General features: G+C 52.9%; 6 protein-coding genes across 6 annotated transcripts; 4 read left to right on the forward strand and 2 right to left on the reverse strand.

Moving 5' to 3' along the window:
* Nucleotides 1-228: 228 nt before the first annotated feature.
* On the reverse strand, nt 229-1,262 carry J4E82_000271 (uncharacterized protein; the record flags this gene model as incomplete). Its single annotated transcript, XM_051726593.1, has 2 exons — nt 229-578; nt 626-1,262. The coding sequence occupies 2 exons, from the start codon at nt 1,260-1,262 to the stop codon at nt 229-231; spliced, it is 987 nt and encodes a 328-aa protein (XP_051593775.1).
* Nucleotides 1,263-4,415: 3,153 nt separating this feature from the next.
* J4E82_000272 (uncharacterized protein) lies at nt 4,416-8,328 on the forward strand (the record flags this gene model as incomplete). The annotated part of the gene is made up of 6 exons (XM_051726594.1): nt 4,416-4,490; nt 4,542-4,572; nt 4,675-5,211; nt 5,273-7,948; nt 7,997-8,130; nt 8,182-8,328. The coding sequence occupies 6 exons, from the start codon at nt 4,416-4,418 to the stop codon at nt 8,326-8,328; spliced, it is 3,600 nt and encodes a 1,199-aa protein (XP_051593776.1).
* A 777-nt stretch (nt 8,329-9,105) lies between these two features.
* On the forward strand, nt 9,106-9,686 carry J4E82_000273 (uncharacterized protein; the record flags this gene model as incomplete). Its single annotated transcript, XM_051726595.1, has 3 exons — nt 9,106-9,113; nt 9,192-9,599; nt 9,656-9,686. 3 exons carry the CDS (start codon nt 9,106-9,108, stop codon nt 9,684-9,686), a joined length of 447 nt encoding a protein of 148 aa, XP_051593777.1.
* Nucleotides 9,687-10,209: 523 nt separating this feature from the next.
* J4E82_000274 (uncharacterized protein) lies at nt 10,210-11,448 on the forward strand (the record flags this gene model as incomplete). The annotated part of the gene is made up of 3 exons (XM_051726596.1): nt 10,210-10,417; nt 10,477-10,846; nt 10,923-11,448. 3 exons carry the CDS (start codon nt 10,210-10,212, stop codon nt 11,446-11,448), a joined length of 1,104 nt encoding a protein of 367 aa, XP_051593778.1.
* A 553-nt stretch (nt 11,449-12,001) lies between these two features.
* On the reverse strand, nt 12,002-14,423 carry J4E82_000275 (uncharacterized protein; the record flags this gene model as incomplete). The annotated part of the gene is made up of 3 exons (XM_051726597.1): nt 12,002-13,558; nt 13,613-14,157; nt 14,336-14,423. 3 exons carry the CDS (start codon nt 14,421-14,423, stop codon nt 12,002-12,004), a joined length of 2,190 nt encoding a protein of 729 aa, XP_051593779.1.
* Nucleotides 14,424-14,874: 451 nt separating this feature from the next.
* On the forward strand, nt 14,875-16,026 carry J4E82_000276 (uncharacterized protein; the record flags this gene model as incomplete). Its single annotated transcript, XM_051726598.1, has 3 exons — nt 14,875-15,177; nt 15,230-15,398; nt 15,449-16,026. The coding sequence occupies 3 exons, from the start codon at nt 14,875-14,877 to the stop codon at nt 16,024-16,026; spliced, it is 1,050 nt and encodes a 349-aa protein (XP_051593780.1).
* Between the last annotated feature and the right edge of the window lie 671 nt (nt 16,027-16,697).

Here is a 16,697-nt window from a genome sequence, read left to right on the forward strand (position 1 = left end):
ACACCACAGTAAATCACTCAAGCGGGGCCGTGGCAACTGGAAGTGATAGGCCATTACGCCGGATGCGCAGGCTGCATTAGGGGAACAACGTTTCGAAAAGAGCCGAGTGTGAAAAACAAAAACAAATATTTTGAGCGAATGAGTGATTTCATTGTGAGCTATTGGTCGGTATCGAGCATAGGTAATGACAGATGCATTCTCTTTGTCCATTGAAGCGCATCGTGACATTCAAGACTCCTTGTTCTGAGCGTTCCTCTCGTCCCAGACACCGACAGCCTCCTCAGCAGCCTTGACACCGCTGAGAGCCATGGCACCAAAGGTAGGTCCCATGCGATTCGCGCCATCAACCTCACTGAGTTCCATGCCGCCAACAATCAGACCAGGCACAATCTCACGAGTGCGCTTGACGATGGCATCTTCGGCGGTGCGCATGTCAAGGCCACGCATCCCACCGAGCTTCTCAATCTGCTGCATGGACACGAGGCGCTTAACGGAGAAAGCACCGAATGGGCCGTCATGGCCAGTGGTCGAGATGACGAGCGGTGCATTGATGGTGTTTGGGTCCATGCAAGACTGGTCTATGAAGAATTAGTAAAAGCCGAAAAAAGTAAATGCTACAACGTACCATCGTGATGCATGGAAACGAGAGTCCAGTTGGTGACAACACCAGCGATGCGGACTGCGTTGGGGTCGCTCGAGGTAGGAGCTGGGCGAGTAATGAGGTCCTCAACAGCTGTGGCGTTGAACAGCTTGACGTTGGGGAATTGCAACACCTTGGACAATAGGGTCGACGTGAAGAGTGCTGCGTGCTTTACGACGACAAAGTCACCCTCGTCCTCGTACGGCACGCAGATCTCATTCAAGAAAAGCTCAGCAGGCTTGCGCATGACCATGGCGCTGAAGAGCTGACCACCGAGCCAGGCGCCACCACCAGGAGCAACGCCAGCCTCAACAATAGCGATCTTCAGATCGGGGCGCTTGGTGGCAAGCGTGAACGCAGCAGACAGACCACATGAACCGGCACCGACGATGACGATGTCCGACTCGGCGTAGGTGTCAAGATCGTTAAAGTAACGGCGGGTCATTGCACGAGACACCTGCGATTCGCGAATGGGAGCAAATGTGAACTTCTCCCAATTGTTCTCCAGCTCAGCGACAGTTTTGGCCTGGCTGTTGGCTGCAGCTTTGACAGCAAGGTCCTTCTTGGTACCCATGTCGTTGCTAGCAACGGGGGTTTCGTAAATGGCGGCGGGAGGAGACATGTCGAAATATGTTCAAGGGTCGACACCTGCGAACTGTTAAGTCTGTTCCATATAGGGAGAGACAGCGCAGAGCATGATCCTTTTCGCAGGTATTATCCTGATCAAGTTCGAAACCGTATAATCTCAGAACGAATCCAGCAGTGTCAATCCACCACACTGAAGTAGAGTAACCACAACAGTCTGGAAGATAAACACTGCTAGAAACGAACACCGGTTCATGCAGTATACTTAGCTGTAAAAGTACCTAGATGACTTGAGGACAACGCCCACGTGCGGAACATGTTCGGCATCGTGGTTGCCATACTTGGTAGGAGTATCTGTATCACCGTCAGCCATTGGTCTCAGATGTTGAAGTAGTGGATGAGTACGGATACTGATTGAATTCAACTTCGCAAAGACAGTTAGACTGTTGTAAGGAAAAAGAAACAACGAGAGGCAGATTGATCGAGAGGTTTAAATATCCCAAGGTACCCCGCCGTCCCGGCCATGAGTATCCTCAGTCATCCGTTGAGGTGGGGTAGCTGTAGCTATCTGCGTATGAATTGCTCGAATACAGGAAGACCCACTATATCGTACCGCGTCTGGATCCACGAGTTCAGCGCCGCGGAGTATCTGATTAGTGTAAACAGTATTTGGTGACAGGGTCCTGCATTAGTAGCCTAGGTTCGGACGCATCTCTGAGCAATAGATCAACAGCAAGAAGGACCGACCCACACAACGCGGGAAAATCGAAGAGCACACATGCTCGTGCAACAGATGCGGTGACCACAACTCCCAGCGTGATTTGACGATAGATCCGGTTAATACTGCCAGTGTTGTTGTTCTTGCGTGTTAGCGTGAAAGCTGCGCTAGGCGAGCTAACTTGGCATTGCAACCTTCTCCGAGAAGCGACATAATGACGCGTTACTGCTACAACTGTATGGTAGATCCAATGTTGCACTATGGTGGCAACTTCTGATGATTGAAGAAATGCCAATGGTTTAACACAAAACTTCCAATTTCAACACTGCATGGGAGCATCCAGATGAATGTTTGCTACGTGACCAGAGACTCACACTGATAGGAGGCGTCGAATGTAGTTGAAGACACCCGGTAGACTTTTCACTTAACAGGTTTCGAAGGGAAAGAATCCAGTCATTTGGTTGCCCATGTCCTCATACGGGCTGGCAAACTTAATCGCGTACCAAAGGTAAGGTACTCTGCTTGACTCAATAAGGTTGATCGAGATCCGGCCAGCAGATAAGGTTGACATGGACGGCGACGACCGAGTTCGAGTCAGGATAGAGGCATGGCGGATGCTGAATGCCAGCATCTTGGGATGCTGATCAAACGTGGTGGCGGACGGCAGAGAGCGATAAAGACATCCGAATGTCAGGCTGTCAGGTACGATGACGACAGATGTCCAGGAGAACCTCGGTGTCGCGGCAAGTGCAGCTGAGACAGACGTGCGGCGACTGTCTTGGGTTATGTGGTACGTGGCACTTGTTGCTGTCTGACGGTATGCCGTATGGGAAGGGGAGGTGTTGGTATTTTGGAGAGCGCGAATCGCGTTTGGGCGCTGACTCTTGAGGCGGCGGGCAGATCAGCAGGGACCGTTCGGCTCGATGAAACGCGTCTGTGTACGCCTTGTTATTCCCGTTTGTTTCAGGATCGTGGCAGAGGGATACCGAGGGAATGAGCAAAGTGCCGATTGGTAAGTATTTTTCCGACGCGTACAAAATGATGGGGGCTGGCCACGCAGACATGGACTGCATGTGAGGATCATGGTTGTGTGCGGATGCCGAAGACTCCAAGAGACGGGGCCTTGACGGCGTGGTGCGATGAACAGCATTTGGGTCTGATGGTTTGACAGGACCTTGTTAGCGTCCTGGACGTCGGGGCTGTTCGAAATAGAGACACGGGTGTTTTGCGGGGAATGAACGCGTCCTTAATCTCTCGAGGTCGCCAGTACTTTCCGTTAGGCAGGTGCGCTCACCCGACATTCGATGCTGAAACACGCGGTCGACACTGTCGGGTGTGCACATGTTTGTCAGGCATCAAGTGGTTGATGTTAGTGGTAGGCCACCAAAGCGGCCGCGTTCCTGCATGATCTAATGCTAGACATGTGTGCAGCGCAGATGACGGACATATCGACGCTGAAGGAGGCGCGCCAGGGGAAAGGCCTCAGATTGCGTCAGCTATTCTGGGCAGCTCGGAAGACTGTCGAGCGGTTCTTTGATTAGTGCGGAGAGAATTGGTGTTATTAATCAGGCTCGTGATGCTGACCGTCATGTCGCCTTGTCGAAGGTGGTCAGAGAGATGGAAGGTTCAAGTATATGCCACGCCACACCGCCAGACAGGCTCCATGCTACGTACTGCCAGAGGGCAGAGATGAATCCAGACCGAGCAAGACTGTCGCATTTATAAATTATAGGCGCAGCAAAAGTGATTACCGGGCCGTTGTCGAGCAAGGCGCCCACGATCTGCGATGGCGTGTGCTTGGCAGGGCCTTTGCGCAAGTCGTAATAGCGTGGTGGAGCTGGAGTCGCAGCCCGGTCTCGAAAGCTGACCACTTTGCGTCTTCGCCTTGGGACGTGTTTGGAATTCCATAGTCGTGTTCCCAAGTGCGGCACCTGCTAAGCGCCTCAACCACGGCCTGCAAGTAATCACTGAATTAGCAGTCCATGGGAGGCAGGGCCAAATCTCGCAGAGGCTGATATAGGCCTTCACTTGATATCGCATGTGGTCCCTTGTCGCATGGATTCGTCTGCCGCGTATCTTTCTCAGGACCCTGAAAGCGCACTAACCCGCCCATTGGCTATTCACCTCCACACCACCACACGCCTGAGGGGACCGACGCCTGTGAGGTGCAGCTGTCTCGTCGACTAACTAGCCCTCGTCGCGCACAGAAGCCGTTCGCCAGTGCACCGACGCTCCTTCCGGCTGTTGACTTTGCTTTTGCGCCGTTTCCACTCTCGACCTTTCTCTCGCCTGGTACCGTGGAGCGAACTTTTGGGATCGCCCAGACGACCTGCGGAACCACGACGTCCACGACGCTGCCCGTCTGCGAATTGTCCCTTCAGCTCCTGCACAAGCCCGGCGACAACCACGCGGCAGCACTCGCGCTGCCCGCCACCATTGTTCCTTCACCGACACATACATTGCTAGCACATCATGGAGAGTCCCGGGGCCTACCCAGAGTCTCCGATCGAGGACGAGGTCGTATATCCGTGCAAGGGATGCGGAGAGGTATGACCAGCCGCCCCGCGAGTCTCTCTTCATCCGCTCATAGCAGTCTAGATCCTCGAGGAAGGCAAGGCCTTTGAACTCGGTATGTATTCCCCGCCGGGACCACCTCCACCCTCGCGCCTTCCTCCCACCACCACTCCCCCCAGACCACCTTCCGAGCATGTCGTATGCTAACATTGCCCAGCCGGAAACCGATGGCATATCGACTGCTTCCGCTGCAACACGTGCGGCACCCTCCTCGACTCGGATGCGAACCTGTTGCTGCTCGGCGACGGCTCTCTGATATGCAACAACTGCACATACAGCTGCAACCATTGCGGGAACAAAATCGAGGATCTGGCCATCTTGACCGGCGACCAGGCCTTCTGTGCCAACTGCTTCAGGTGCCGGAATTGCAAGCGCAAGATTGAGAATCTGCGTTATGCCCGCACTTCACAGGGTATCTTCTGCATGTCCTGTCATGAGTCGCTCATGGCTCGACGGCGCAAGAAATCTAAAAAGCCACCCTCAGTCGCACCCAAGGTAGATAAATCCTTGCCTGCTCTGCCTCCCCAGGAGCAGGCGACCTCCACCTTTACCCCAGACCTCGACACGCCATCCGATGTCTTTTCGGAACCCACCACGACCGACGTATCTCCCAGACCCCCTCAGCCACGACGGGGCGACTCATCATCCAACTTTAGGCGAGATGCCTCGCCAATTGGAGACATTTCACGAAGGGGTACGTAGACATCATCTGGCTTACGCCAATTTCTATGCCTAGCTGACACTTTCACTCACAGATAACACAACGCTCCCCGCAACAACATACAACAAAGACAACAATACGCGTTCGGAACTTGTAGACAATGGCGACGACGGTATCCTTCTACCTTTTGCTCTGGACCCCAACCCTGCGCCAGGCCCGTCACCACTTGGCCGACCCATTAGCCGCTTCAACGACCAAGCATTAGGAGCTAAGTCCAGTGGAAATGGCGCCACTAAGAACGGCCGCGATTACTTCAGCAGGCCTACCGGCGATCATCGCGAGAAATTGAAGGAAAACAGCTCCCGAGAAGCCTCCAAAGAGAGACGCCAAACACAAACCACCCAGAGCCCGCACATCGCTTTCCAGGAAAAAGGAAGACAGCCTTCAGACACACTGGTCGAGACGCTCAGGAAGAAGAAGGACAGCTCTAACGAATCGCCTTCAGCTGAGCCCCGGTCGAGAAGTCAGCACGCTTCTCCCGCTCCTTCAGCTGCGGAGCCCTTCAAGCTACAGGATGTCCCAAAGAATAAGAAGGCCGAGGCCAAACGCAAGGACTCTGACGAAACACCGTCACCACAGCCCCAGGAACGAATGCAGTTGCCTACTTCCTCCAAGAACGACACCATGTCTGCGCGGCTGAGCCGCCCGCTGATTGAACCTACATTCACATCTTCTCCACCACTTGGCTCGCAGGACTCACCGCAAACCTCGGAATCGTCGTTCGGATCCAACCTTGTAGTAGAACGACCTGCGCGTGGCGATTCGCTCAAATCCTCGGCTCTGAAGCCATCAGCTCCCATTTCGCGAAACGAAAGACCTAGTCCGTCACCCACCACGCCTACCCTCAACCATCCCGAGCGAACATCATCCACAAACACAGCAAGTGCGAATCTCAACGCGGGGCTTGGTATACTCAGTCCTGCGGATTCGCCATCCTCTAAAACTCCATTAGATCCGCCTGCGCTTCCCGCGCGTTCAGGTGGGCGTCCTGCACAACCTTCGACTGACACATTCACATCTCCACGCGCACCCCCACAACCGCCCACCGTACAACACCATAAGACAAATGAATCCATCAGTAGTGCCCAAAGCGAAGCATCTCGAGAAGCATACGGTGCTGGTGGCCTTCCCCGGTATAGCCACCAGGGCAATTTCTCCATGGACGAGGACTTCGCGCGCTTGCTTGGAAGCCAAGATGGCAGAGATGATAAAGAGACCGGAGTCTTCAGGAGGGTTTCGAACGCTGTCTCTAAGCATGGACGCAGTTTCAGTGACCGTGGCTCTGTCACATCGCGAGGTCACAAGAAATGGCCTACGAACGGCTCGATCGACATTAGCAGCCCCACAGTTGCCTCGCCGGATACCAAAGAAGAAGGCGTCAATCTGCGAAACGAGCTGCGCCGCGCTCAGCAGCGGATCGCAGAGCTCGAAGCTGAAAAGAATGGGCTACAAGAATCGATGCACAGCGCAGCCGACATCAAACAAGCGAACACGGTTCTGAGAGAGAAGCGAAACACAATGGCAGTCTTGGATACGCAACGCGAGATGGTGATTCGCGAATTAGAGATCATGACTGAACATCTCAAGAAAGCCAAGAGCAATCAGGGCAACATTGAGATCAACCAACTCAAGTCAGACATTCTTAAAGAGTTTGCAGGCTCGCTGCAGAAACTGAAAGATAATCTGGGGAATCAAATAGAAGACCTCATTACGAAAAGGTCGGATTTGACAGAAGAGATCTCGAATCTCATACAGATGAAAGACAAAGGTTTCCAGGAGTACGAATCGCTTACGGCTGCTAATGCCAGACTCTCCGCAATGAATAGGGATCTGGTGGACAACATACAGACAAATCTCAAGAACAACAAGAAGCCTGGGCAGAACCTTGACGTGGCTGCGAATGGCCTAGGCATATACAACGCGCAGCAAAAGGGCGGCAAGTCAGAAGTATCAGTAGATACACAGCCAATACCCCATGAGCACTCTTATGCCAATCTCCATGACGATACTGAGGCGACAGTCGCTCAGCCGCAGGTTGTCAACATCAGGAAGACTGGAAAGCCTACCAAGTTTTCAACATGGAAGAAGGGTGGGCAGGCCATTACAAAGAACGTCACCAAGGGCTTCAAAGGCGCGTTCGGTTCAGAGCAGAAGCAGGAGGACTACAACGTCAAGGTCATTGGTACACCGTATGGATCCGTGCACTCCGGGCCTGACATCGCATCCATGTCCATGTCTAGTTCCATCAAGAGTCGAGATACTATGGACCAAGGAACTCCGCGCGGCTGGTTCGGTGGAAAGCCCGGAAACGTTCGACCAGGCGGACCACCCCAAGCTGGCTTCAGGCCCATGCAGAATAACAACACCAGTACTGCTAACCTGGCTGCTGCCGACGCCAGTACCGTGCTTTTCGGATCTGATCTGACTGCACGTTGTGAGTTTGAACGGCAGATGATTCCACGCATTGTCAGTCGATGCATCGAAGAGGTCGAGCTCCGCGGTATGGATGTGGAAGGCATCTATCGTAAGAGTGGAGGAACTTCTCAGGTGAACCAAGTCCGTAGTGGTTTCGAGACGGACACCGAGCACGATATCTCAGACCCTGATTTGGACATTCATTCAGTCACTTCTGCGCTGAAGAACTACTTCCGCAGGCTTCCTGTGCCGTTGATCACGTATGACGTTTACGATCAGTTCCTGGAAGCGGGCCGTAAGTACATGCCCTTGAAAGATAAAGCAAGCGCTAATGGATCTACAGAACTTGAGGAGCCGAATGCCCAAGCCAAAGCTTTGTCTGCTGCTGTGAACGAGATCCCCAAGGCTCACCGTGATACACTACAGTTCCTTGTGTTCCACTTGTCGCGCGTCATACAACACGCCAGCGACAACTTGGTATGTATACACAGTGTGCGTTCCAAATGCGTGATGACTAACACTTGACAGATGACACCACTCAATGTCGCCGTCGTCTTCGCGCCAACCATCATGCGGCCCATGGACATCCAGCGCGAACTCACCGATGTGCAACAGCAGCGCGTCGCCGTACAAGCTCTACTGGAGAACTACAAGACAGTGTTTGGCGATGAATGAGATGAGCAATTTGCTCATAAGACACTGTCATGGTAGTTGAAGACGTCTTATCCTTCTGTTATATCGTTTCCATTTTCAGCATGTGTATCTACAGCGGGCGTTACGGGCCCGATCTCCAAGAGTTGCTTTGTCCTTGTCTTCGTGTACCATACGAACCTGCACAGTTTTGGATCCTGTCTGTATCAAGGGCCGTGAGGTGTATATTGAGGGCAATGATGGAAATTGTTATTATACCCTTGGGCCTTTTCTGCTTGGTCAATTGAGCGTAGGCTGCAGTATATAATGAATAGTTGAGATGATAGTTTCAGCACGCATGCGGGCCGGGACCTAGACTTTGTGATCATTCACATGCTCCACAAGGATGTGCTGTTCCTGTGCTTGGCGGTTTCGCTACGTCGCCGCTAACGCGCTCAGGATGACGTCGTCGGTTACCGCCCACTAAGCGAACAAGCATGTGAGGGAGCCTGTTTCCGGTCTCACACGATCGCTCATCAACTTCCCATAGTTTCCCGGTACTCCTCGACTGATCTGCAAACCACGCACTCGGCCTCTTCACGACACAACCCTTGCCCCTTACAGAACTACTACCCCCTCCATACATCATGTCTTACGCAGAGATGGCTGCCAAGGGCCCCAAGCAGAGCCCCGAGGAGGTAAGTCTGTCAAGAGCACTGCATAACCTGGGTCAATGCTAACTCAAAGACAGGCGTAAGTCATACCTTTCATCTTCTTGAAGTCGTTTCTCTGCGACGGCGACTGCTTAGGATAGTTCGCAGCATGCCGTGGTACCCCACGGTCTTCAAAACACGAGCAATGAGCTTCAAGGCATTGAGCTGTAAAGTCGTTCTAACATGTACTCACAGTCGCGCCCCAGCTCAACCCCAGGTCGAGCACGCCTCTGATGATAGCGTCCACTCCCTTGTCGACGTAGACAGCCCGCACATCTCTTCCGTTCCCTCCGACTACGAGTCGCAAGAAATCAAGACCGACACTCAGGCTGAGCGCATCGAACGCGAAGAGGAAATCAAGGAAGAAGTCAAGAACGTCAAAGAACGGGCTGCTGCAAAGAAGGATGCCGCGAAGGAGAAGGTGAAGAAAAACGCCGATAACCCGGTTGTGCTGAGCAATGCGGTCGGTCTGGCCGTCGTTGGTGGCATTGTTGGATTCGGCGCATACAGGCAGTATGTTCGCGGCGAGTTGACCGGCAAGGTCGTCGCAGCATGGGCTGCTGTCATTGGACTATTTGGTGTTGGCGACTACTATGTCAGCCAGTATGTTACTCTCAAGAGAACCGCTATACGGATTTTCGTGCTAATCATTTTAACAGATACTTCTTCAAGCGCAACCCCCCGAAATAGACATCATTCGATCGTCTTTTTCAGATTCGCACTTCACTTCAATAGCGTTTTCATACAACAAATTCGTACTGAGATCTTGATCATCTGGACTGTACCAATTTGGCTATGTTACTTTTGCTTTCTCGCGGTACCATACAGCAAGCAAGAGGTTCTCAACTCGGTTTCGGTCTTGAGGCGAGACGCTTCCATCAGTCCACTTTTGTATATATGAGGTCAACGTTCAATATACCCGTTCGAACATCATATTGATTACACTACCTTGAAAGCACATGTTCCCCAGTATGTCGGCAGAGTGCAACACACGAGCAGATTCCAAGCATCATGGCAAACGTATTCGAGATGACCAGAATTCTTCAAAGTTCTTCCACGTGATCCGGGATCTCCAGCCACGCAGATCCCTGCTCCTTCCGCTTAGAAATGCAGGTCCCATAACTTTTCCGTAGTGACGACACTTGCATGGACCGTTGACATCCGCCACGACTCTCTCCTAACATCTTCTTTCTGTTTCACGTCCTTCGGCATCATGTTTCGTGCAGCCCCACGGTTAATTGCGCGTCCAGCGCTGCGGATCGCGCCACTACGGTCAGCCGCGCCGGCCAGACGGTACCTCAGCACCGCTCCACCATCACAAAAGTCGAGAAGTTTCAAGAGTCTGGTTGCGAGAGTCGGTATTGCGGGAGCAATAATATACTATTACAATACCACAGATGTTTTCGCGGAAGAGCCAAGACGTATGTTTGGACCTCGGTGGACGGTGTAGCCGGACGAAAGAAACTAATCCTGCCTTCAGAACTTGCTCAAGCCCTCCCAGAGACCGAAGTCGAATCCGAACACCTCCCAACCATCGAATCTATCTCCGAAGAGCGCAAGCGGAGACAAGCGGTACAGGCACAACTAGACGCTCAAAAGCAGAAGGAGGCTGCGAATGCACAACAGAATGCTAAGCCTTCAGAGGATGGCCAGGGCGGCATAGAGGGGCTCGAAGAGGAGGCAGATCAACAAGGCGCATTCAACCCAGAGACAGGCGAGATCAATTGGGATTGCCCATGTTTGGGCGGTATGGCTCATGGGCCTTGTGGTGAGCAATTCAAGGCAGCCTTCAGCTGCTTTGTGTACTCTACCGAAGAGCCCAAGGGCATGGACTGCATCGACAAGTTCAAGTAAGTCCACATCATGACAGTGGAGCCTCGACAGCTTGCGAGAATTACTATGGGATGAATGACTTACGCATCATAGGGACATGCAAAACTGCTTCCGCGAATACCCTGAAGTTTACGGTTCAGAGCTAGACTCTGATGCCGACGAGGAAGATGACATGACAGCCTCCACGGAAACACAACAACCCCGCTCTTCGCCTACTTCTGCCCCGCCATCGGACACCTTCTCTTCCAACACGCAGTCCGACTCCAGATCACAACCTGCCGCCGACGATCATGCCGCCTCAGCCAAGGGCGACTTTTCTAGTGAGCGTAGCTCGAAGCCTCACACCCCACATGAGAACAACCTAGTCCCTGAGGAATATAAGCCAAATGTCAAGCACAACCCAATCTATGACGCAAGGGGAGACATGAGCAGCCTAGACAGCGAAAAGGAGAAGGAGAAGAGCAAGCAAAGGCCAAAGGGTGACAGCGATACCGAGAGGGCGAACAAGGCAAAGAACCAGGTCAAGAGCCAAGAACCTGTCAGTGAGAGTGAGAGCATGGTACCCAAGGCTAGGCATGACGAGAATGCGAAGGGAACAGAAAAGTTAGAGAGGAAGTAGGGTACTTGTAGGGTATGTGTGGATGGAGACGTGATATGAAAGCGATGGCATTGTATTATACTACCTGTACAGCATGTTTGGAGAGGAAGAGGCTTACGTTACCTGCTACTGACGACTAGGAAAACTCATGTATAGTATATATAGTTCTCATCATACACTCAAGCACTTTCATACCATGGGTTCTGTGGGCTTGGAGAATAATTTGCATCGTCTTTGATAATAGAAACTACTATACAGCAGGACTCGGAGTCTGCCAAAAGAAAAACAGGAAGGTTCAACATATCAGGCCATGTAGCATGACTCTTTGCAGGCACTCACTCGTTTATACGCCAGAAAACACCTTCCAACGAACCCAACAAGCGTCAATCCCAAGTTGAGGCGTCATACTGTCCTGACGCTTGTATGCCTCTGACTTGCCCCAATCGTCTTCCCCCTTATCAACGACATCTTCGTCCTTTCTTCCTTGTCGATAGTACGGAAGCATCTCATATGCACACCCAGACTTTGAATCATAGACACTCGTCTCATACACATCGTCCGCGCTGAGATGCTTCTAAATCTCCACCTTGCTGTAGCCCTCGGCACCCTCAGCAATAGGTTGAGCAACATCAGCATCCACGCTATCGCGCTTGACACCCATGCTATCCTCGCCCTTGCCAACGCCAAACATCCTCATAGCTTCAGTCAGGGCTTGAACAGCTTCTTCGTTGCTCATGCTACCAGGCAGACCCTGGCCACCCATGGAGCTGCTGATGCGCTTGGTAGCATCTTCCAATGCGCGGACTCTCCTCTGGAAGTTGAGGCGGTCCATGAAGAGTTGCTGGCGACGGCGTTGCAGGTCACGACGCTCGGCGGAAAGTAGTTTCTCAAAGTCGTTGAAGTGTGCGAGTTTGAGCTGAAGCTTTTGGAGTTGAAGGTTGACTGCACCTGAGACGAGGCGAGTGATGTGGCGTTCTTCGTGCGATGCTAGTGCTGAGGAACGGGCGGCAGAAAGAGCGAAGGGGAGGGTCGCCAGGGGGTTGGCGTTTGACGAGTCTGATTCTCTGGTGGCTACAGCGGTCGAATCGGCGGAAGGGTCTACATCCATGGCATCGCCACTTTCTGGCTTCATGTCTGAAGCAGTTGCTGCGGGTGTAGACTGCTCGCCTTCCTTCTCCTTGCCCTTCTCGGATGGTGCAGTTGGGGCTTTGTTAATCTTCTCTTGCAGGATGCGCCTCATTTCGCCAACGCTACGCTCTGACGCTACAGCTGCCTCTGTGACGTTTGCAGGTGCAAGACCAGCCAAGAAACTGACAACGCTGAGAATTGGGTTGTCGGCATGGTGGATGGGTACACGACCTTCGCTGAGGTAATCCAAATCGCGCAGGAATTTGGTTGAAGGGGCTGCGGACTGTGACTCTGGTAGATCCGCCTCAATGTACTTGTCCTCAATTTCGAGCTGCAGAAACTTCATCACGCACTGCTCGCGGGTTTTCGTCTGGACGTGGTCGGCAACACGGTTCCAGTCATCATCGAATTCCTCTAGGCCCTCAAGTAGCAGAAGAGTCTCCTCTTCCGTCCACTTCTCTTCTGTCTCGGCCGCTGCCGAGTTGTCCGGGTTGGAGATCTTTGTGAAGTCTGCCGAAGACGTACCAGATGGGAAGTTGCCTTCAACGAAACACCTGGGGCAGAGATCGCGCTTCAGACCACCTGCGGCCTTCATTTGTCCAGGTTGCTCAGAAGGTTTCGTCTCGTGGAAGTGTACACGGGTACATTCGACACCACAGCTGAAGCAGTTGATGACCTTCATTGGCTCCTTGGCAGCAGCTTCGAGGTCCTTGACGTCGACGGGGCCATTCGCAGCACCTTCACCGTTAGCGGTCTTTGGCTCTGCGGAAGCCTCTTTGCCATTGGCTTCGTAGATGTTTCGTCCAGCCAGAGACTTGGTCTCGCTTTTTGCGGTGGGCTGCGCACTCGCGGCGCGGTCGGTGGCTGTGAGCTGCTTTCCGTCTGTAACTTTGGAGCCTGGACCAGGTTGGAAAGGTTGCAGTCCGCGAGGTGTGTCAACGGTGACACGGAAATGGCCGGTGAAAGGTGGGCCAATGTTTGATGGGCGTTCTTGAGGGTCGACCTAGAGAGAATGTTAACCGTGACTTCAGAGTGATGCTAGAGCGGCAAGGTTTACTTGGTAGTTGATCAATCCCCACTGCTCGAGGAAAGCATGTACGCGCATGATGGCACAAACGTCACCTGCCAGATTCCTTCGGCACGCAGTTACTGTGAGGTATTCGGACGGGTTTAGGCGGTATGTGTTGATCATAAAATCACGATAATCGCGGTATACGGCAGGCGTCTTGCTGCGGTTGCGGCCGTTGAAGAACTCGGGTAAGGCTTTGCGCTCACGGTAGTCAATGTAGCGCATGTCGAACCAGGTTGCGTAGCTGGGGATGATGGTCGCATATGTCTGGGTGACGAAGTGTGAGCGTGCCGCCGACTGTAGGTCGGCCTTTGCTTGTGCTTCTGGATCCGCAGGTTCAGCACCCTCGCCATTCTCCTTTTTGGCATCTTCGACACCACCCATCTCCTCGTCGTCCTGGCCATCGGCGTCTTCGGCTTCCGGTCGTGGGCCATCAGGTGCGTCTAAGGGATTGTCTGATACTTGTGCTGGCGTAGCAGTTGCGGGTTCGTTGGAAGACTCCTTGGCGGGTGCGTCTTCGAGCATGTTGGTATCTATGGAAGTTAGTTGGCTGATATCTCCGGAATCCGGGGTGTCGGGTGTTCGCATCGAGTCTTCCAATGCAGGGACATCAGGAATGGCAGCGAGATAATCGCCGTTGAGCCAGCCGTCCATGTTGTTGACGCGACTGGGGATTGGCATCGTGGTGCTTGGAATGGGGATTTGACCTACCTTGATCGAGCGCATTGACGTCTGTAGCACCCTCTCCAGTAAGGCTTGGGTCCCGCGCAGTTGCGCCTGCTGTCGCGTCGTCGGCCATGGCTTAGGCAGTGCTATGCAACAGTTGCGATGCGACAAGAGCTGGAAGGCGCTATGCGGCACTGCAAAGGGGAAATCGCGGGGCGCCGGTGATGAGAAAGAGTGCGCGACCGCAACGTGTCGTGATCAACGTGTTGCAGCGTGGTCGTTGTTGAATGAAGGTGGGGATGGGCGGCTGCGATGGGTGGGTGGATGTCGCGTCTGAAGTTCGCGATGCTCTCGAACGCCTAAGCAAAAAGAGCACTAAGGAGCAAGCAGCCTTTTCACGTGACCAATCTGCAGCTCCGCATGCAAGGGCTAGTGCCGGATAACTAACCTGGTCAAACCGAGGTCATAGTTCTCCGCGCCGTTTGGGCTACTTTCACCACTCTTGGACGAGGCATTCTACCTCACCTTTTTTCGAACTCTGCGTCTTGTTCGATTCTAGTGGCGTTGCACTATTCTCGCCCACCATGTTCGCCGCCGCACGTCAGTCCGCCCTTCGCACAGCGCGAACACAGCTTCGGCAGTCGCAACCCACCGTCGTACCCCAATACTCGGCCTTCGCACGGTTCGCGTCAACATTCGCCATTCTCGAGCAAAAGGAGGGAAAGATTGTATCACAGTCATTGGCCGCCATCACGGCAGGAACAAAACTCGGAGGCTCAATAACAGCCTTCATCGCTGGAAGTGGGGTCAAGTCGGCCGCAGATGAGGCAGCCAAGTCAAAGGGTGTAGAGAAGGTTATCTACGTTGAGAATGGAGCATATGACAGGGTCGGTTGTCCAAAGCGACATTGAGTGTCCTAGGGCTGACAGCATCTTGCAGTGTCTTCCTGAGAACTATGCGCCACTCCTGGTTGAAAACATCAAGAAGGGTGGATACACACACGTCGTTGCCGGTCACTCAGCATTTGGAAAGAACATAATGCCACGTGTCTCGGCGCTGTTGGATACACAGCAAATATCAGACATTACCGACATTAAGGGTGAAGACAGTGAGTGAGCATCCTGTATTGTTTACCAAGAGGTGCTGACCAAATCATAGCATTTGTCCGCCCAATCTACGCTGGTAACGCCATCATGACAGTCCAATCGTCGAACAGCACCAAGGTTATCACCGTCCGAGGCACCGCATTCCCCGCGCCCGAGACCGAAGGTGGAAACGCAACAGTGGAGGAGGGCATTGACCCCAAGGCCGAATGCTCGACAGAGTGGATATCCGAAGACCTCCAGAAGTCCGACCGTCCAGACCTTGGCTCGGCAGAGAAAGTTGTCTCGGGAGGTCGTGGTCTAAAGTCCAAGGAGGAGTTCGACAAGCTCATGCCACCGCTAGCAGATGCGCTCGGTGCGGCTATCGGTGCATCAAGAGCAGCAGTCGACAGCGGCTTTGCGGACAACAGTTTACAAGTAGGCCAGACTGGAAAGAACGTTGCGCCACAATTATACCTGTGTGCTGGTATCTCCGGTGCTATTCAGCATCTGGCAGGCATGAAGGACAGCAAGGTCATTGCAGCTATCAACAAGGATGCCGAGGCACCCATTTTCCAGGTCGCAGACGTCGGTCTCGTTGGAGATCTTTTCGAAAAGGTCCCAGAATTGACCGAGAAGCTCAAGTCGCAGTAAGCACTGGGCGTGTCATACATACATGTTGTACATAGTTTGAAAAGAAATCAATAAGATGAACAACATGGACTGTTCGGACGTTCAGGCACGAGTATCATGCTGACAGATTTCCATACCTCATTGTGATTTCTGAAATAAAGTAGACGAGCACGTCCTACGCTTTCTAGACAGTCCTTGACAGCATGTGAAGCCTTAATTTTAGATCTTCAAATATCCCTAGTCAATGACTGCTTGGCGTGCGTCAACGGCTGATCGGCACTAGCACCTACGCACCCACGATCGGTCTCCACCACGCCGCGATAGCCGAGTAGTCAATCGCGTGGCCTTGCTGGAGACTTGGGTCAGATGCGTGGCCATGACTTCTCTGCGTAAGGCAGTCGTTATTCTTTCGTTTTTCACATCTTCCTCCGTATCTACCCGCCAGCCGTGGACGCTTCTTGAATAGGTACATGCATCGCCTAGCGCCACTTTCTAAGCATCTAGTCATCGGCGTACATTCTTACCGGACATATTGACCGGCTTTCCACAAATCTCGAATCCTTGTGCTATTAATAAAGCCAGGTTCATCTTGGGTTCTCGACGGTTTCTGCCATATTTGGAGACACTAAAGACATTTAACATAGTAGATTGACGATGTCCGATGTTGCATCGCACCGATGATGGCGCATGAA

This window comes from Alternaria postmessia (assembly GCF_024291825.1).
Source record: "Alternaria postmessia strain BMP 2775 chromosome Unknown scaffold_1, whole genome shotgun sequence".
Taxonomy (NCBI): Eukaryota; Fungi; Ascomycota; class Dothideomycetes; order Pleosporales; family Pleosporaceae; genus Alternaria; species Alternaria postmessia.